At 37.0% G+C, this 22,351-nt stretch overlaps 1 protein-coding gene across 5 annotated transcripts in view; it reads right to left on the bottom strand.

Moving 5' to 3' along the window:
- SATB1 (SATB homeobox 1) overlaps positions 1–22,351 on the bottom strand; it is a 103,550-nt gene that overhangs the window by 36,233 nt on the left and 44,966 nt on the right. For all 5 annotated transcript variants that reach the window (XM_079795648.1, XM_079795647.1, XM_079795646.1 and 2 more), the window contains exons 6-8: positions 18,684–18,795; positions 15,915–16,369; positions 8,244–8,456 (exon numbers count right to left, since the gene is read on the bottom strand). In XM_079795648.1, the coding sequence (XP_079651774.1) occupies positions 8,244–8,456; positions 15,915–16,369; positions 18,684–18,795 (780 nt within the window). The remainder of the gene's footprint in view (positions 1–8,243; positions 8,457–15,914; positions 16,370–18,683; positions 18,796–22,351) is intronic.

Here is a 22,351-nt window from a genome sequence, read left to right as displayed (position 1 = left end):
ACATGACTGTCATTTTTCATTGGTCAAATTGTCTTGAAGCTTCCCAGGCTCAGCAGCCAAACTAGACACTGCTGCTCCTTTGATGATCAAGATGATCAACAGTGCAGTCATTCAACTTTAGTTATTACCCTGAGATCGGATTGCTTAAGTTAAGGAAGTCACACTGTCACAGGTGATTGCATCTGTAATATGACAGCCACTGCCAGCCGACAACAAGGAATTATAATGCCATAAAGTAAGTTTTCTGGAAAGCTAAATAGTTTCAAAGACTTGAAAACCCTAAACTAATTGTTTCCCAATTACCTCCCATTGCAATTCTAACAAAGGAAATTCACCATTAAAGTCATAATGCACAGTGCTGTATCTTCACTGGGTGCCTGTGCCTAATAGACAATTGCATCACTAATAGCTATTATATACTATGGCCTTTTTTAATTTTAGGCTCTTTTTTTTATACCCTTTCCTCATGTTTCATTTAAAAAATCTTCCATAACAAAGCCATTTGCAGAGCTGCATATTTAAATCTTCTATCCATCCATGAAACAGGTAGAGTGCCTTGCTTAATTATCATAAAGGCTGGTTGCGTTTTACACGTGCATGTCCAAGCTGTTCTGTGTAATTATTTCATCTTTTCCTGGCACCCCTGTATATAACTATTTCTTTTTGACTTGTGGAACCAGACTATAAGAAAATGTTCCACAATATTTAACACAACACTGCTGAGAGTTACACAAAATATATAATCAGTGGCTTAAAAAATATATCCAAAATGTATAATCCTGAATGAAAGATTAGCATGAGTGCTGTTGGAAATAATGATAAACAGGTGCCAGCAGAAAAATGCCACAGGATTTTAGGGGGGAAATTAAATAACACCCTCAAAATTTATTAATACTATTATTAATCTTTAAAACTGCAAATTTAATTTTTTATTACACAGTTATGTTGACCAGTCTGGTAAATTTACATATGAAGCATGTAGCTGTCTTATTTTTTTTTTCTTACTGGGGGACTGATAAAAATGTAAGTGAAAAAGTTACCAAGGATGCAGGACCATGTTTTTCCTGGCAACGTGATTCATTAAGGGCCCTATTTGTTAGGGTCCTTTACAGAACCCAGGTTTTTGTTCTCTAGAAATTTAGCATCTTGGACCATTTCTCACATATACTATAAACACTAGGAAATGAAATGCATTTTAGAATAAACGAAGGAGTTTTTTGGCTGCAAGTCTTCCAGGTTTATTTCACACTGTCCCAAAATATTTGGCATCAAAAGTGGGACAAAGGTTATCCTAGGCTATTCAATTCTCTGCTCTTATTGAGTAAATATGAGCCCCTATTATTTTTTAAAAAATATATTTTTATTGATTTCATAAAGGAAGGGAGAGGAAGACAGACACAGAAACATCAATGATGAGAGAGAATCATTGATCGGCGGCCTCCTGCACACCCCCTACTTGGGGATATCGAGCCTGCAACCTGAGCACGTGCCCTTGACCAGAATCGAACCCAGTACCCTTCAGTCCACAGGCCGACGCTCTATCCACTGAGCAAAATCAGCCAGGGCAATATGAGCCCCTTTTAAAGGTGCCTTCTGAATCCTTTGAATTTCTAGCCAGTTAGCAAAATAACTCACGTCTGGCTTGCCGTAGAGAGACAGCACGACTCTTCCACCTTGACACTACCTAAGCACTGAAAGGACGCCGCTGTGAACTGGTTGGACCCCAGGCCCGAAGTGAGGACGCGGAAGGTGAGGCAGGACAGGTGTCTAACTGGCTGGGCCTCATCTGCCTCTCCTGCACTGTAAACTGGAGACAGGGGTGGAGGCCAGATTTGCAGGGTCCCCCTTGCAGCTCTGTGACTCCAGTATGCAAGGGCACTCACAGAGGTCTATTAAGGACTGGAGGCCACTGAGCACATACACGGGGCTTTGAAGCAATAATCTGCTAAACACCACTTTAGGAGCCAGAAGAGTTAACGCATTACCATAAATTGCCTACAAAGTTGCTTTGGTGAGATTCACAACTTTGCTCTGGGGTGGTCTTGCTTTGAGGCAAAAGAATAGAGTTGATCACCCTACGGGGTCCCTTTTAATACCTATTTTTCTCACTGCTTAAATGAAAGAGAAAAGAAAAGCCATTTCAATCGCGTTGGAAATGGAATGTTATGGAAATGGGGGCACCAAGTCCAGGGCATTGGAAGTAGTAGTTCCCTGGTAGCAATCTGCTTAGCAATAGCTGAGAGAGAGAGCAGTCTTTGGAAACTCGGTGTTTCAAGTTTCTAAAAATAATTTGCATTCTTTTGTAAAAAAAAAAGCTGTTTAAGAATTTATCCTGCAGGTAGGCTATAATCATTTGTCTCAACACTGTGATTTTGTCTTTAAAAATTTCTTTGGTTTAATATTTTTTACAGCAATTGCAATTTGAATCAAAAAAGCAAGATTTTTAAATCATGCTGGGGAAAAATCAAATAATCGTTTCCTGGTAGCCAACACAAAATAAAAGTGGGAAATAAGTGCCCATGAAACATTAAAAAAAAAAAAAAAGTGAGAGCAACAACTTTTAAAAACATATAGAAACCGCATTACTCATTTTAAAAAGATTTAGGAAAGTTCTTTATCATCTTGTTGGCTTAGATATGCATCTTATCATAGATAAGCTATACAATTCTGGAATCACATTTTTTCCTAAACACAAGCTATAGCTTAAGGCGAACTGACTTGGACGGCTTTTCAAAAATATGAGGGCTGAATTTTCCCCCAGGTAAAAATGGAAACAAAAATCTTTTATACCTCACTCTACTAAGTACTATTTTAGCTTAGTACAAAAAAAATCTTCTCTAATCCTGGTTTAGCTTTTAATATTATATCACACATTAAAATTCATAAAGTAGTTCATTCCAGGCAAAACAAACTACTCTTCAGCTCTTCTCTGCAAATAGCACAGGAGGTAAAATAAATGCAGTTGCTTTCTGAACAGCTTTTATCAAGAGGTAGGGTGTACTACTCCATCATTACGGCGGCGCCGGGAAGTAGTTAAGAATTGAAGCTTCTACCATGTACCTGCCCCTGTGGGGATAGGGCACAGCACTAGGGTCTGTCTTTTATTTCACTAAAATCATGCCATTCAATTCTATTTTTGTTTCTTCATGTATTGCTGAATGCATCAAGTCATACTACAAAAAATGAACTATACACACTACATATGTACTACAGATTACATGCACAGTGCACTAAATGAACTCTACTGTGGTCTTCATTGGTAAATACGCACTATTCCTTGAGGCAGGAGCACAAGCTCATAGCACATGTGTGTGCATGCACACACATAAAGTTTGATGTAGTTTTACTAATAATTATGAAAATAAACACTAACATTTACTAGTTGCTTATTATGTGCTGGGCATAGTGTGAACACACATTAACTCTAACATGCACAATAGCCCTGAGTAGGTACTATTACTGCCCCATTTAAAATTTGAGAAAGTGTTCTTGAAACAAAGACATGTAAGTCATTTGTCCACAGGCAAGGCTGAGAGCTAAACTGAAGTCGGTCTGATGCCAACGCTTACCTTAGAAACCATGCAACTTCTTTATTTGGAAAAATTCTTATTTTTGAAGGCATGCTGAACCTGGTTTTTGGTGGCCCTTTGCTAAATCTAGTTCATTAATATCTAATTTTTAGTGGTAAATGACTATCATTAATTTTACAAACCCAGTCTGAATTTATTTTTCAAGGCATATAAAAACCATAATTTTTCTTTTCTTGGTAACGTTATGCAAGAAATGTACTATTTAAGGCATTCTTATTGGTGATGGAATATAGTCCATATTATCAAACTTTTATATATTAACACTGTCTGGAGGGTTTTGGTTGCAGAAACAATATTAATTATTTTCCAAGTCCTCTAACTTTTCAAAGATGACTGTTAATGGGAAACATTTTACAAGCATATAAATAAGATCTTAAAATAATGCTGGTCAAGGAATTTATAACAAATAAAACTTTAATCATGTATTAAAACTCCTGCCCATAACTGGACCTATGTTTCATTATATTATAGAAGAAGTTGTTATAAAGAGACAGAGGGTGCAGCTACCAGGTTAAATTAATGATATATTGCTTATATGAACTTCATACGTTTTCTAAAGCATAAAATATCACACCTTCCTTTAGAAGAAATTAAAGAATTACTAAGGAGCTGTAAAAAATAAAGGGAGAAAATTATATAACTAATATAAAAGTTATAATTTGGTAAGTATAGGCTTTCAAACAGTCCTTACGAAAACAGAAATTGCTAATTTACCTCCAAAAGTCACACATATTAAAACACACAAATAAAACTAGAGTAAGCACACACCTAAACAGAAATCAACTTAAAACTGACCTGTTCCGTGGAACAAATTTCCATAAAATAATCATTAATTATTATTAATAAAACCCCTCTAATAAACTCATCTGGTTTAAACTCAATCTGCTAAGTAGATTCAGAAAAATAAGCCTTTAAGACCAGGGAGTTTTGGAGGGGTTGGATTCTTTCATATATTTTCATACAACCAAAGTTAAGGGGCAATATTCTTTGTGGGGGTGGGGGTACAAGGAGAGAGAAACCAAAGAACTTATATGCATATATGCATAGCCCATGGACACAGACAATAGGGTGATGGAAGAACTTGGGGGGCGGCGCAGGTGATAGTACTGGGCAGACGGGAGATAAAGGGGAGATAAAATGGGAGACATCTGTAATACTATCAACAATAAAAAAAAAAACAACACATGAAAATCGGGGGGAGGGGGGGCAATGTCCTCCCCAATCTCAGAAATACCCAGGGATCATCTCTCAAACATTCAGTATTTTCTATCCAGATCACATTCTTGTACATCTTCCTAATCTAACAATAAAACTTCCTATCCTCTATGATGAATAGAAAAAGTCCCCAAGTTTCTTTTTCCCTTTTCTATCATGTTCGTTTATATTTTTGAGCAGATAGGTCTTGAGGTAGCGGGAAGAGCAACAGAATTGACAGGGGATTGGAAAACTCTGACTAAACCTTAGACTTGTTTTTATCATTTTTCTCCTACGGAAAGGTTGGCCTGAGGATTCAGTGAATTCATATGCATCAAGGTGCTGAGAAAACTGTGAAACATTATCAAGTGCAAGGTAATCTTGCTTCCTGCATTAGCAGTTAAAGCTGTGAAAATATACTATCATTAAACAGGTCTGGGCCAGAGCCTACTACCCCAGTGACAAGCAGCTCACAGCATGGCTGCCCCTCCCGCAGCGCAAGGGACAGGTGTGCACAAGATGCACCTCACCTAGGCCGGGCCAGCCAGGAGCCTCGGTGAGTCCTGAGGCTAGTCTGGGTTTATCCAGGGACGGTATTCCTAAGAATAAATCCTAGAGTTTGACTCAAACCAAGAAAGTCCCTTCTTGAAGATGATTTAGAATCTGATGAGTTCCTCAATAGTTTAGGTCCTCGATCTGGTTTGAACCAGAAACATCTAAATCATCTTCAGTATGACCTAAAGTCTACAGAGGGACCTGGAAAAGAATCCAGTTTCTCAGGCCTGAGAAAGGTGGGCGGGGTCTTTGGTGAGTCACAAGGGGACCTGTGTCTGCAGCATGCAGTGCATTGGAAAGAAATCAGAGTTGGGTTTTAACCCACACCCACAACTTGTCTCACTGTACATTTCAAATCTCTTCATTTTGGGGGAAATGAAATGCACAGTGATTTCACAAAGACTCCTCTCTGGCAAAATATAAAATTAAAAAAGACAAAATTTTGCAGTCTGGTTCCAGTGTAGGCACTAGCTTTCAACTGCTGCAATGAAGTACTAATTCAACTGCTCTATAACACATTTTTTCAAATCTAAAGTACTGGTTTGACAATGATAATACTTTTAATTAAACGTTTTTAAAAAACTTAATTCACTGAATTATTATTAAAGAATAAAAGGTGAACAAAATGATTGTGAGCTCTATTATAATAATATTAGAGGCCAGATGCACGGAATTCGTGCAAGGGGCTCAGCCCTCACAGCCCTGGCTTCATCCGGAAGTCGTTCCAAAGGTCCTTCTGCTGTTCAGCCTAATTAGCATATTAGCTCTTTATTATATAGGATTAAATAATGCAAAGGGATTCTCAGTGGGGCAAATAATATACTATAAAGATTTATATTATAGCAGTGAAATAAAATTATACACATATATCAGATAATCACTTCAGAATTTGACTAATAGAAACCATTTTTTTTCTCCTCTGAAAGAGTTTCACTAAGAATCTACAGTGTCTGCATACTTTATATGTTCAACATTGTCAGAACAACCTGGATAAGGGCTTGGTCTCAATCCTTCTTGAGAACAAATGCAGCTAAGGGTGGCTCAATCAGTTAATCAGTAATTCAAGCCAAGTAAATTATATTCCCTATCCAAACTTATCAGCAGATACAGATAGCTACTGAAGAGTATCTTAATAGTATATGGAAAGAAATAACCCTTAAAAATTAATGTCACTTTGCCTAAAGAAAAAAACTTGATTGACTAAGGACAGCAGAATCCCATTTGAAAAAAAGAAGCATTAAAATCCCAGAAATGTTAAAAACAAAAGCTGTATTAAGAATCATTAAGTTAAATATTTTGGATACATTATCAAAGTTCATACTCGTCTTAAGTGAGTCATCCTTTTGTTGGTCTTGCAGATTCAGTGATAAAGTAAGACAGCTCTCTGCGCAGGGGGCTTTTCAGTAATGACGACAGGAACAAAGTTAACTAACAGAAATGTGTGTATTAACTCTAAACACCACACACTAAGTATTAAACCGAGTCTAAGTACAGTATTTTTTGTTTAGTCACTCTTACAATAAAAGTACGTATCTATATGAAGAGTTACTCATTCTTTTTTCTTAAGAAATATTTTATAGAAGTCTTTACAGACCAAATTCAATAGCTGTGTGTGTGTGTGTGTGTGTGTGTGTGTGTGTGTATGCAGGTGAGCTCTATTCTGCTAGAGAAGCATGGCTTTCTTGTTCACAATGACAGTAATGACTTCCTTACAGTCTGCTCCTATAGACATCAAGACCTAATTAATTTTCATTAAATGAAATGGAGAAAATGGACCTTTGCAACATTTCTGAAAAATAATAATTTCAAACATTACAACATACAGTTTAAGACCCTCAACAAGTGGCTAAATACAATATCTATTCCCTATTTATGGAGTATCTGTAGCAGTTTCATGTTTAGTGTTAAATGAGCTTTTTCTATAATTCTATACTTGGAAATGTATTAATTTTTACTATTAATGAAAATAAATGAACATTAAGGTATAATTTCATTATGACATGAGGTTATATAAATCCATATTCAATTTTTATCGAGGTTATATAAATCCATATTCAATTTTTATCCAGTTTTATTGATCTTATTTTTAAGAATTGTACATGCCATAAATTATATGTGAAAGAAATATATTTGCTTGTGGATTATAAATCTAATCCACTATCAAACTTGTATCTGATAGTTGGTATTGAAAATTAACTTGAATTCTCATAATAGTTATGAGGCTACCTTTTAAACTTGATTAAGAAACAAACAAACAGTACAGATGCACATACACAAAGTTACCTGGAAGGTGACTTTGGTCTTTCCTAAAAAGTGTAAAATTTTGGAAAATAGAAAATGTGCCCATTTCTGGGAATATGGATGGAATTCCTTATCAGCTCCATTTAAAGCTGCCTTCCAGGATTGTATTAAACTTAATTATGAAAGATTACAAACGAGATGCTGTGTAATTGGCACCAGCTGCATTTCGTATTGGAAAGCATAAATACAAATAGAATTATTTATTTATTTATATTTATTTACCATTCAAATGGCAGTTCTAAAACTTGCCGGGAATAAAACGGACTGTAGTACTTTTTTTTTTCCCCTATTAAGTTTAAAATACTTCTTTACATAATAGTCATAGAGGTAAATATCCCATTTACAGACTACTTTTCATCCCCCAAAGAACCCCAAAGAAGAAGTAATACATGGCACGTTTCTTTCCCCTAATTAGTAGCTTATTGTTTTTATACCATAATTAGTGCCTGGGGACAAAAATTTCCCCAAGCCACTCTATACATTTGTGTGTGTTTTTAAATCTGTCCACCTATCTTTCTAATTCCTTGTTGAGATTCTTCATCAGGCATTAAAAAAAAAAAAACGCCAAAGGGAAAGGCTTAAGGAGGAAAAAGTAGAATTCACCTGGGGAGGGCGGCTGGGCGGTGTGCTTATCAGGGGGGCAGGACCCATGGCCGAGGCGGCATTCAAGCTCCTTTCCCTTTCATCCTGGTAAATTCGATCTCTTTCAGCTTCCGGTAACTGCAAGAAATTCTGCATAGCCCGAAGATTTACCAGCAAAGACTGGGATGCAGTCTTGGGGTCCTCTTCCTTTCGGAGAATTTCTGAAAGCAAGCCCTGCAGGGAATGAAAGGCACAGAGTGAGCGAGCCTGCTCCCGGGCTCTGCCCAGCCAGCGCTGATCCTTCCCTTTTCTCCTCCACTCGGTTTAGAAAAGGAACAGTCGGAAGCATTAATTCTACGCGGGAATATATTAGTTACAACTGAAGTGGTAGAGAAGAGAGCCTCCATTGTATTCTTAATTTTATTAAGCATCTGCTTTACATATACCATAAACCGAAACTGCCTAATTGGTCTCCTTCCTTTGAGTCGCTTAACTTGCCATGAAATCTTTCAGAGAGAGACGATCGAGGGAAGTTAAGAATAAATGAAATGCTCGTAATACAACAGCACTGAACGGTAGAGTTCTCAAGCTGCCTAGACAAAGACAGTGGAATGCCAACAGCCCAATACGTAAAGATACAAAGCTATTTCAGGAGAAATAGAACTTTCAAAGAAAATACTAGAAAATGAACTACAACGTATTAGAAAAAAAAAAGAATGTTATGGCCCAGCCAGTGGCTCAATTGGTTGAGCATCATCAGGGCACATATCTGGGTTGCGCGTTCAATCCCCAGTCGGGGCACCTTCAGAAGGCAAATGTGATCTATGTTTCTCTCTCACATCGATGTTTTTCTCTTTCTCTCTCTCCCTTCCTCTCTCTAAGCATGTCTTCTGGTGAGGATTAAATAATAATAATAAAAAAAAGAATTTCACAAAAGCATCGTCTAAGATTAAGGCTATGTTTTCACAGACAATATTTTAAGTTATTCCTTTATTTGAAAATTATTAGAGTCAATGACAAATGATTCTTTGTATTTATCATTTAAGGAAACTACATTGACAGACCCAATGACTCTAAATACTATCTTGCTATGTTATATCTCTTGGTAACAGGTTGACATTCTGAACTTCAGAAACCATAGATTAAATCTGAAATACATAAACCCCTCTCCACATTTCAAAAATCCATGATAGCATGCCACAGAAAACAGTATTATCCAACTGTGTAACTATTAAATTTCTTGAGGAATAAAAATATGTATTTCTAATAGAAGGAACTTACAAACCATTAGTAAAGTCCTTTAAAGTGTCTCTTTCCCCAAGTAATAGAGCCCCCCCTTTTATTAATTTTTAGAAGAATGCTTTAAAAAATGGGTGGTTTCTTCCCCAGTTTTGTTTAAGGGATATATTAAATTGAAAGATTAGAAAATTTTTCTGTCCATTTGATAGGGGCTGAGCAGCTCTTACCACTTCAGTCTTGTACATGAAATAATGCCTGGAATACCAAGGCACATTTGGTTTCTACATTTAGCCAGAATATCAGTTTAATACAATATAGCTCAGAATTAAATGTCCAGATCTTGGTATAGTTTGCAAATTTCACTTTTCAACAACTCTGTGGAAAGGGTGAAAGGATACATTTGGGGAAGGGGAGATAAAGTGTCATGTCAAAATAATTAAGCCCCAAGATGATAACATTTTGCGTTTTTTCATGGTTTCCTAGAAGTGCAAACCCAGTTTTTGGTTCTTCGGAGATACTGCCCAAATAGCCCAAATAGATGCAGACAGTATAAAAGTACTGTCCGCTATTAAAATGATTTACAGGCTGCTGTGAAAACAGAACCTCCAATAGGCTCAGGGGGTTTAAGAGTAAATTTTAATCTCTCCCTTGGTCTCTGCAACGGAAGTCAGGAACCTGGACCCAAACATTAAGTTTCACCATGAGACACGTAAGGGAAGGATGAAGGGAATGCGTCCTTTCATTCCTAATACTGACAAGTAATGCTGCAACTGAGTTTACACAAGAGTAAAACATCCAGTCAGTTTAACTAAAATTCAGTCAAACAGGCAGTCAATCATCCAGCTATTTAATTTGCACAAGGCCAACTAATTAGATTGACTGTGTTGATGTGTCACATGAAAACCGAAAAATACAGGCCTTAAAAACATTTGAAAATAGGTGTAAAAAAATAATCCATGTTCTCCACTCTTCCCTACCAAATGTTATGTATTACAAGATGTGCTTGGCAAAGTAATATACATCAACTATACAGAAATAGAGAGATAGAAAAATACAGTATAATAAATAAAATGTTGTAATTCCTTGAATATTCTAATACTCATTTTTGTTATCCCAGCACAATGCCTACTCTATAAATATTTGATAAATATTTACTAAGTGGATAAATTATGTGTATTCAGACCACAAAAGGAACAACATTGCAAATGGGTGACAGAAACTTAGATATGCTTACCCACAGGTAAATTCTAATGGTAATTATTAATTTACTCAAGGTGAGCCTTCAATGAAAAGTTTACTGTGGCGCTCTGTAAGATGTTTACCTACACTAAATGTTCAGTAATTTTAAAAAAAATAGATTAGGTTAAGAGGGATCCTATAAATATTGCGGATTGGGGAATTTGAAATTAGACATTTATAAAACATTTCCCCCGACAGCAGAGAACTGTGGTGAGAAAAGCAAAGACCTGAAAAAATACATACTACTACTCGCTATCAAGTCTTGCTAACATAATACCAAGGCATTCCTGTATGACTTACGTAGAAGGTAGCAGGTCACTTGGGAGAGAATTTAGAAATTTCTCTACCCATATTTTGATGTTGGCATGACTTCCCATGTGAGCAAGTAAAGTGTTATAGGGGCAAAACATTTTATTTCCACTTAATTATTTGGCTAGAGCAAGTGTAGTTTTTCTGCTTGTCATATGCTGAAGGTCCAAAGCGATTATTTCAAACCCTGGGACACACAGAGCTCTAAAGCAGCCAGTGTAGACATCTTGTGTGTTTTAGAAACCTTTGGGGCTTTCTTTCTTTTCTTTTTCTTTCTTTTCTTTTTTTTTTTTTTTTTTGGCCCAGGCTTTCAATGAGGGGAGTGCCCCCTGGTGGAAATGCTTGAAAATATTGTTAGGAAATGTTTTGATTAGAATGTGCTAATTACCAAAAATAAATAAATAAAAAATCATGTCACTTGAGAATAATTCTGGATGCCAGATGACGGCTATAAGAATCCGGGTATGGGGAGTGAATGTTTGGTCCTTTTCAAGTTGTTGTTACTTGAATAGTTACATTTATGGATTCAAGATGTATGCGGCCTGTTTCCATTTGCCTGTAGTCGGAAATACAGTTCAGACTTGCCAACTGAGGTCAATGTCACTTGTGGTAATTCCTCATGGGGGACGGTAAGAGGGATCTCTTACCAAAAATTCTTCTTCCTGCTAAAAAATAATGTCCTGTACCTTATTCGCTATCTCAGCAAATATGCTGAAACAGCAGGACGAAAATATCTCAATACTGTGCACCATAGGTGCTCAATAAAATTTGTTGAAAACTCAACAAAATCATTAGCCGTTCTTATTTCTGAAAAGAACTTGAGAATTTGTATGTTATGCCATAAGTTACCAGCACCTCATGAATATTAATTTTATTGGAAATGAGAAGCTGCTTTTCATTGGGACTTCACATCTTCAAATAACCCGATATGTTCTCTATATATGAAAACATAAAATGGTTCTGCATTGTCTTACATGGTGGTTAAATAAGAATTTTCTTTCTCTTTTTTCAGTTAAAGAGCAAGCTTACTGATGAATTCCTAAACCTTTTTTACATTCCAAAAAGAGTTTACAAGTTACTACAAGTAAAATTCATTAGTAATTGTAAAAGAAAGAAAAAACCTTCAATAAATATTATCAGTACTTCCAAATGCTAATTATGAATTCTTTAAAACAGCAGATAAGCGAAAGAGACTGCCAATCTGAACAAAAAGCCGGTCTGGCCTCCCGTTTGTCTCCTCTTTGAACATAATCACTGATTCAAATAGATTTTATCAGTTTCATGGAACTTCAAAGCCTCAGAAGGAAAATATGATTTGATAAAACCTCCCTACTAAAAAGAAAATATGTAGAATATTCTTCAAGGCTACCTGCCTCTGTGGTTTGGTGAATTTTTAAACACATGTCCAGGTGAACGACCATTTTCAAACTCCACCTCCTACTCTGGATTTACGCCAAGTAAGTTATAAGCAGACACATTTATCTCTGTCATTTGGGGAGGCTAAAGGAGAGCTGTCACGTTGGGGTAATAGCACCTTTTTACCTTTTATTCAATAGTGATATGGATAGTGGACTTTTCTTAAATTACACTGTGAAGAATTATAGAAACACAGCAGCAATCTCTCTTATACTTAAGCAGGCAAATTTCTCTCCACCACATAATTTACAGAACTCAAATTCAATAAAACATTACATGATGGTCCATTACTGTTATCAGTTTTGAATAATCCATCTTCATTCTTTATTTTACTGGAAAATAAAGTGTGCCAAAGATAAGAGGAGGGGGGAGAAAAAAAGGAAAAAAAGCCACAGGGTGGGATCAGAGTTAAACTCTGGGTTTTATTTCTAAAAAGGCACTAAAGAATATATTTTATTCTATTGCCACCTTTAAAGAGCAATAACACAGAGAAGCGAACTGGAAAGTATAAATCTAGAAGCTTTGGCAATTATTTTTAGCCATAGGTTTCCATTAAAAAGACATCAAGTAGGAATAACTGAATGAATGACATATGCTAAAAGCTGGTGTCTTCGGTGGCAATTAAAGAACATATGCCCATTAATTCAAAAGGGGGAAAAGTACTTAAAACAAGTAATTATATAAATTCTCCATAAATTTTCAGAAAAGGTAGACTTTAAAAAAAAAATAGTCATGTGGGAAAGTCTTGAGAGAGGGGTATGATTTCATTTAGGAGACCCAATTAAGATGATGAGAAAATTCTCCAATTAAGAGCTAAAACATGAAATTCAGGATTTTAAAGTTATACAGAGCTGTCAATGACTAAAATTTTCTCGCGTCTTAACAGCATTATCTATTATACTAATGTTTTAACACACTGTGTACAGGGTACCAATGCCTTTATCTGATCCTGTCATATAACTGCATTTGTACGTACATATTTTACATTAATTTTTTAAACTTGGGGTTGGAATAAGTGCACACTGCAGTAAGTGCACACAATGTGTGATGTGTGATTTAACTCTGCAGAGCTCCTCCGCCTATACATATGCATTAGCATGCGTATTTTCGTACTCCACACTCACACCATACACCCTCACTCTGCACCTGCTTTTATTGAAACGCATACACTTTGAAATAAACACACTACATGCATTCATATGAATGTATAATCATTAAAATAAATGCAGCTGTGTGTGTGCGTGGTGTGCATGTGTGTGATGGTTTTTAAGTATGACACCAAAAATACATGCATGCTTGCTTGCGTGTTCAAAAGCTAGTTCCCAAAGAGTGAACACTTCACTGTACATAGAAAATTACTCTCGGTTACATCAGACAGCTTCAAATAGGGCCCAATGTCCACTTTGACAGAGGAGTACCCATTACCGATGCAAAGGTATAGAACCAAACCCCTCTGCCATCCTGAGCTCCAAATAATATTTGGGGAATGACTTTTTCTAAATTGGCTACTATTAATAGAGAGACACTGGCATCATTCTGTACCAGGTTTTCATTCTCTCACTCTCAGAAAAATAAAGTCACTGTTTATCTTTTCAAAAGAGATTAATATGGCATAAAAAGAGAATTCTACCTTCCTTACAGTAATAAATTCTATAGATATTTGTGGACATTGTCAATGTTAGAACCAAAGGCAGGAAAAAATGGTCAGATCTTCAGAGTAATAGCAGGGGCATCATAACCCAAGAGAGGAAAAACTATACCAAGGGGTGGGGACTCCACTCTCATCTCCCTCAGCTGGACTGTCTTGTCACTCTTCACCATATAAAATACGCTTTCCCCGGTGCTTTAAGAAATAACCATTTGCTCCGTTTTTAAAATGCTTATCTGTAAATCTGCATGTCATTTGTGTCTACGTCAATGTTCTCTTTGTCTGTGGGCTTTTAATTCAATTCAACAACCCTATCTATTTTTTGCCCAGTACTGACAACTTCTAGCAGTCACTGCTATTTACAAAAACAAAACAAAACAAAAATGCTGCCAGAAGCAGGAGTATCTAGCTAAATGGCTGACTTCTGATTCATTCACTCATTCATTTCGTGTTTTTTTTTTTTTAAATTATCACCCCCCAACTGAACATAGGTGCCGTATTAAATTTACCAGCTAATGATGAACACATGTTTCAAGTTGTTAAAATAACCAAATAGGCAAAACCATACAATTTTAACCTGAGACATAACCTTCTGCAATCACCCTTTTAAAAACAGACAAATGATGTACAAAAAACAGATAAAGAAACCGAAAATAAACAGAGTTAAAGGCTTTCTCAGGCCTCCTAACTTAAGGCAAGCCAAAAATAAGCCACAGCTGGGATCCTCCTAGGTATGGACATTCTGCCAACAAGGAATTAATACTAGATTATTTTTGTACCAGAATTTTCTTCTTATAATCATGTAATAAACAAAATAACTTATATGTGAGAGGAAAGTATGAGTCAGGTCCCCAAAAAAAGTTGACAAAAAGAAGAACAGTGGTAAAACAAGAACGCTGAAAGGACATAATGTCCTCATTCTAATCAAAGTTACATGTTCTTTTGAGGTTTGTTTTTTGTGTGTGTGTGCCTGGGCCAAGAATAAATACCATATATATCATACTAGTTTCCAAAAAAAAGGAATTAAAAATCCTCTCACTCTCAGTTTAGTAGAATCAATTGGTTTAGGACTTTTTTATCTTAGGACTCCTGTCTTTTATATCACCCTTTCTCCCTGTCCTTCTGAAACTTCTTCCAGGATGATAACATCTTCAGAGGAATTTCCCAGGAGGACAAAGGTGTGGACATGACGGAACAGGTAGACTGAGGCCTGCAGCTCATACCTACCCCGGAGGCCTCTTAGTGATCTTGGGAGGAACATTAACAATAATGTGAAGAGGGTAGAGAAATACCTTCTGCTAATAAGTCATATATTTTTTTTCTAAATGGCTGCTTAGAATTAAGTGGCAGGAATTGTGATTGAGTCCCAACATGTTTTTTGGTTTTTTTTTAAGTTGTAGAGGAATTTCAATAGAGCCCATTGATAGACTCATGTCTGGTATGCGTGGTAATATACTAAAGATCCTAGGCTAGAAGCCTGGAGTCCTACCAGTGGCCTTGGCCAAGTCATGAAACTCTTCTCAACCTGCTACTGCTGTCTATGACTCCATTGTGTAAGAGCGCAGGTAATCCCAGTGTGAAACATATTTCATATTTTATTTATTCTTTCAAGGCCCCTGAATCCGGATCATGCTGTGCATAGCTTCCTCTTGGCAGAGGAGGTTCAAGAGAAGGAAAATAATGATTACGTTTAGGCACCACCAGGAACAGACAATACGATTGCATGAAGAGGATAAAAATGTTAGTACCAAGTAAAAGAATAAGCATTAGGTGTAGATGGCACTGAAGAGAGAGAGAGAAAAAACATAGAAAAATCATTAATAGATAAAACAAAAACTGACCTGAGTTCTGTTAAAAGCCACACGTGCAAATACTGCCTGGGAGATTCCTGCTCGTTTCAGTTCATCGCGTACCCACTGGTAGATTTCGGAAGACACCTCTGTGTTGGTTGAAACCTGTTGCTCCAAAGGCTTATTCATAGATCTACTGACAGGGGGAGGGTGGTTCAAGTATTGTTGGTTTAAGGACTGCTGGGCTAAAAGTCTATTCACTGCATACTGCTGGTTCAGCAGCTGAGCCATCACCAGCTGCTGGTTGACCAATTGAGGACTGATGGGCGTTGACACAAGCCCAGGATGCAGATTCGGAAGAGGGGTCCGGACGGAGGGCTGGCCGCCATGGGAGAGCTGCGCGGGGGACGGAGGCTGCTCGGCCGTGTTCCCTGGGACCGGCTGCTGGCCAAAGTTGACATGGTTGGCACTTTGCTGGGATAGTTCAGAAAGACTATCCATTTCGACTAAAACAGATAAAAGGCAAAATCATGCTAAGTCAACAAGGATGGGCATTGGTAAGCATTTCTGATCATGTCCTAAATAGAGATAGTAGGCACAGGGCACTTGAAAGATCCAATTAAAATAAGAGCATTTCAAGATAGAATTCAACCTGCTGTGTTTTTACTTTCCTCCTCGGCACAATTCCACAAACTTTAAAAGTGGGACAATACTTCTGATCTATTTTATAATGTGGTTTAGACTTAAGGCTTTAAATCAATTATTTCCATATTCTATATCACTAGTTTTGGGGGTCAAACTGTTACTCATTCTCATTATCCCAAGGAGGCTGATAAGCATTGTTTACTTCAAGGTTGTTTCTAGAAGAATGACATTTGCTTAATAGCATCTGGAAAGAATGAGTTGAGCTAAGAAAAGACATCATAGGCAATAAACAAAAAAGAAATACACAAGTATTTTCTTATGATATATATATATACATATATATCAATTCTTATTACTCTAGGCAAAAGGTCTGAAAGAAAAAAAGATAACATAAATATGGTCAACGTTCAATTCTTACCCAGACATGAATATAAAGAAGTAATCAATATAATAAATAATGAAAGTGGTCATCATGACAAGTAATAATAACTGAGTGCATATTGAACACGGGGCTGAGTATCTTACACAGTTTGCTTTATTTAAGTCTAATCATCTTCTCCAAACATTTCTTGGAATGAGGCAAATGATTTATAGTATTACAAGCCAGTCTACCCAGGGTTGCTAAGACCCAAATGTGTCTCGAAGAAGCTATGGCTATCACCAGATGCTAAAGACAATCTTTCAAGGAAGGGGCGTGGAGTCGTTCTGGTGCAATGGTGATACTGTCGTGGTTTTGCAATTTATTACCACCTACCCGAGATGGATGCTCCTCCCTTGGCTAGATCTCCCATGCGCACTGGCTGAGAATGAGCTCAAAGTGTGTCAAATGCTTTGCTGCTGCGAGCAGGAGACTGGTGTGATGCTCCTGACTGAGAAAGCTGAGCATGATGCTGTATGGACAGAGGTGAGACTTTCCAAATAGCACACCATCCTTTCCAGGTACAGATTGAGGTTGGACTTTAATCACCATTTCTCTCTTCGTTAAATATTCAGGTTTTATATTTAGAGGAACGTAGCCTATGTCTATAATCACTGAATATATGCCGAATATAACTAAGAATTGGGGAAGAAACCTTCCATTTCTACCAGTGATATCAGCCCAAGTGGGCCATTCACAGGGAATAGTAATTCAAGCAATTATTCCAAAAATGATGCATTGTCTTCATTATAGCTCTAAGCTATAAAAGGCAAAGAATCTGTTTGGGTAGATGGATGGTTTTGCTTGAAATATTAAAAGCTAAAACATGCTCAAAATTCAGGTTCTCTTGTCTCTTAAAATCTTTAGGAAAAGTTACTGTTGTTGTCATAAAATGAATGTAATAGAAGTAAACAGAAATAGATGTAAAACAGGGCATAGCACCATACACATTAAATATCCCATTCTTACATTATTTTAAATATATTATTTGGAGGGTACAAGTATATGAAAGAAAACATTAATAGAAATTAAAACATTAACCTCAATCACAGTGTTTGCCTTGGCAAATACTAACAAACTCAATAGGGAGAAAAATGTCATAATCTAAATGCTTAGGTACAACACACAGCTTTTATCTGTCATTTTACACTGCAGATAATTTTAATGTATTTCCTTAGTAACAAATATTGACCTAAAGTTCTATGTTAAGATAGGATGCTCTACTGGAATTAAAAGTTCAGGAATGATGCAATGATTTTTTCTGGTGTGGACGGTACAGCGGTATGTTCACTAAAGCACCTAGAGGCAGGGCGGGGGATTAGGAATATAAAAATCACTTGATCTCAATTGTGAAAACTAGAAATCCATTAATTTCCTTAAAAATCGGGTGTAAAAAAAATAGGCTCTTCCTCTTGAACACAAACAAAAAGCATAAAAGCATGTTTTATCTCTGAGAGAAATCACGGCTAATATTAGTTATTCAAGGTCTTCACTGAGATGTTAAAAAATGACAGCTCCCTCCTCACCCCTCGAGTTCCTGCATGTCTGACAACCAAGTCAGTTTGGCTGATTTAAACACAAACATTTATTGAATTTAATTATCTCATTATACTCATACCCACTCCCCACCCTCAAAGAAACATTCTAAATTGATCTCTAATTGGGCAATCAAAAGACCTGGCTTGAGATGTGACTTTGATAAACCCCCGAATGACACGTAATGGTATGTAGCCACCGAGGCAACGGTTTTTGCTTACCCATCATATCTTTTGTCTTCTTGAAATGTTTGTACCACCTTCCAAATTCTTGACATTTTGCTGCCGAGACATTTGCATAGTAAGTGCTGTTCACAATGGAAGAAATCATACTCTGTGTGAAGAGGGGGGAAACATTTGTAACACATAGTGGCACAAGATGGAACACAGAAACGATTTCAATTGTGCAAACTGTATTTTGTTTTTAAATCAACTGAGTACCAATACTTAACCTGAAGCCTCCACTTCTTAAAATTCATTAAGTGGGTCATCAAATGCTTATTTAAATAGAAAACCACCGCCCACTGAGACCAGTATAAAGCTTATCAAACCCACAGGCTTTGCTCTAGTATTTATGGAACTTCCATCAAAGTCATCTGTTCTAGGCTGACAAACTTACCCTGATCCCAATAAATCCAATTCTGTGAAGATGACTTTACGACTGTTCGTAAATAAATGCTACTTTGAGGTGTTTTTTTTTTAATTTGTCTTTATTGTTGAAAGCATTATAGATGTCCCCCTGTATCTCCCCATTGACCCCCTCCACCCCGCTCCTACTCCCTCCCCAGGGTTCTGCATAGCTACTTTGAGTTTTAGTGACTGTACTCTACATCCTTGCTTCTCAAAGGATGGCCCAGAGGATCAGCAATATCAGCATCACCCAGAAGCTTATTAAAAATGCATCATCTTCCGCCCCACCCCAGACCTAGTCGATGGGCAGCTGCATATGACCAAGATCCCCAGGGCCTTTGGGTGTGCATTAAAGTTTGGGATACACCGCTTTGCTTTCCACTTCTATTATTTGGTTTCCCATTGGAGGCGCATTAACTGCCTTAACACTGACCACATTTAAGGAGAAAATAAACTACTCAGAAATCCTCTATCAGAAGAAAAAAAAAAATTCTACAGTTGTATTGCTAGCTTCATCTACAGTAAAGCTTGAGTTCTGAATTTCAAACTAACCATAAAACATTTAAATATATACATTTCATGCTTACTAAATTTCTCAAAGATACCACGGGGGAAAAAATGACCTATTCTGTCACCTGCCTTCATCCTGAAAACAGCCAACAGTTTAATAGAAAAATGAAGATGAAAATCATGATTTTGATGTATTAGGAGTTTGGGGGGAGAGTGAAACTCATTTTCAAACAAGGAGAAGTGTTTTCTTCCCAGCAAATTTTAGTTATGGTAATTTCAGTGACTTAATCCATGTTATTTTTAACTATACCATCCCTCTTCTCTAGTAGCAGCTAAATTAATTTCCAATTGCATCTCAGGAATAATTAAGACTTTGTAGCACCAACCTCCCCACCCCCGCACCCCCGACTCCTCTGTGTAGAAACCTGAGAACTTCCACTTCAGACTTCAGTTGGTCTATGGTGACAGAGTTTACAGAGGGCAGCATTGTTTGGGAGCAGTGCACAACCAGAAAAGCCAGTTTGGGAACAAAAGTATTTTTATATAATTATCTCCTTTAAGCGACTTCTAATTTAAAGCTCTTTTGGTTATTATTGACTCTCCTAACATCCATTAGCAGTGGTAATTCTATAATAGGAACACATTCCTGTAATATGCAAATCTTGGGGATCTTTGAAGAACTTAACAGTGAGGAGGATAAGCTAGAATTGCATTATTTATGTAAAGCACGGGCGATCTTTCTTAAGAAGAATTGTGACATCCTTTTCTTTTTTTTTTTGACACTTTCTACTTTATAGTCCTTTCCTCATTTTATTTCTCTAAAAAGACATCCTTAATGGGCTCATGATGCCCTGCCATTAATCTAGTAGCTTGCAATCTTACTAAGAGCCTCCCTCAGTCCAGAGTACAAAAAGATACTTAGCAAGGGTGCCAGAACCAGAGCCAGATTACCTGATCCGGTTAACAATCCGTCAGCTTCAATCACCCTTACTCTATCGTAATAATGGATCAATAAAGTCAGACACTAATAAAACTATTGAGATCGCTGATGGATAACGGTGATTCTGAAAATGGATGACAGTTGATGTTCTTCCACTTTGGTTCAATTTTTAAAAAATTATTACTCTTATACCTAGACATTCTGGCAGTTTCTTAAATGTTACTATAATAGCACATATAAATTTTAGATGTAGCTTTATATCTTAATTTTCCGAAATATTTGGAATATCTAAGTTTTCCTAAGGTTTTTGACAAATATCCAATCTACTTTAATTTGCCAATATGTGAAATTTGCTCTTTGTTGTAAACCTACTGTGTGCCTGGCTGGTACTCGGGCAGACAAGACAGAGCCTCTGCCTAAAGGAAGCTTGCAATCTATTAGGAAGACAGATAGCTAAACAGATCATTTCAATTTAATATGTTCAGTATATCAACTGTGAAATACACGTATATGGGAGGAAAAAAAGAAAGAAGATACATAGTGTGAGAAAAAAAGTCTGAAATATTTTTATACACTAGAGCCCATATGTAATAGTGCTATGTAGTTCATTATTATCCATATGTGAAAAATAATATCCATATGTGCACCATCATCAAAGCTTCCCCCTGCCCTTGTTTAACCCTAAATGGGTAGTTTCTGTCCTTAAGCGACTTTCTAGACGCTGTTCTACTCTGTGGAGTGGTGTGTGCTCAGGGAACTCTGATTAATGTAAATATTAGCCTAAGCAGGACATAATCAAAAGGCTAACCCACAAGTTATGACGTATGCCAAAACAACTTTTTAGATTCTCTATCTTTCTACTCTTTTGGGGGGGTTGGGAAATATTCCATAAGTCAGGTAACTCGGGGTCACTTCAATTTTTACTGGAACAATATACACTACCTTTCACATGTAGCCACAGTAAGATACCGTTTTTTCCTTCTTCTAGTAAAATCCTTACTGAAATCTCAGGCATGGCATCTGACTACACTAGTGCGTTTCAAGGGCAGGGAAGAGAGAATTCAGGATCTTAGGGGGCCCATGGCATTTGAAAGAGCATATCCAGTGTCATAATCTTCAATTTGGAAAGTCATAAAGAAAGACCTACTGTTTTGATAATACAAATGACAGACAGTAAAGATTGACAATATTTTCATAGGTGGCAGAGATGGATGCACAAAGGGTACATCAAGAGCCATGATTTTCAGGAGAGGGGCTTGGGGTTCATGTCAATCAAAAGGAGACACTGGTTTAAAAATATTACACTAGGCTGTGAGTTCATGCAGATCTGGGTTCCATATTACTTTCCAGCCCAAATGCCTGGCACGTATTAAACACACACTAAATGTTCTTTGATGAAACAGAATTAGCTAAATCTGCATTCAAGTCCAAGATGTGCTGCACACTACCAGTGCGACCCCAGTCAAATTAACTACTCTAAAGCAATTCCCCATATAAATGGCATCGGCACTCACCGCATGGGGTTGTTCTGAGACTCCATTCATTCCAGCATTTTTTTTCATTCATTCATTCATTCACTATGTATTTATTGAACTCCTATTATGTACCAAGCATGGGGCAAGTGACTAGGAAGTATGGCTCTTCACGTCATTACTTATCTGCCCTTGGACAGACAATTAATAAAGTAATGAATGTGATATAATTAGCACAGTGCCTGGAACATTTCAAGTCTGGACTTAAGAGGTGTTAATTACTACGACAACCCTCTGCCACCACCTCCTCACTGGGCTCTTATTATAGGTTCCCATTT

The sequence above is a fragment of the Cnephaeus nilssonii genome, assembly GCF_951640355.1.
Source record: "Cnephaeus nilssonii genome assembly, chromosome: 17".
NCBI lineage: Eukaryota > Metazoa > Chordata > Mammalia > Chiroptera > Vespertilionidae > Cnephaeus > Cnephaeus nilssonii.
Note: the sequence above shows the minus strand (reverse complement) of the source record. Positions and strands in the feature narration are given on the sequence as shown.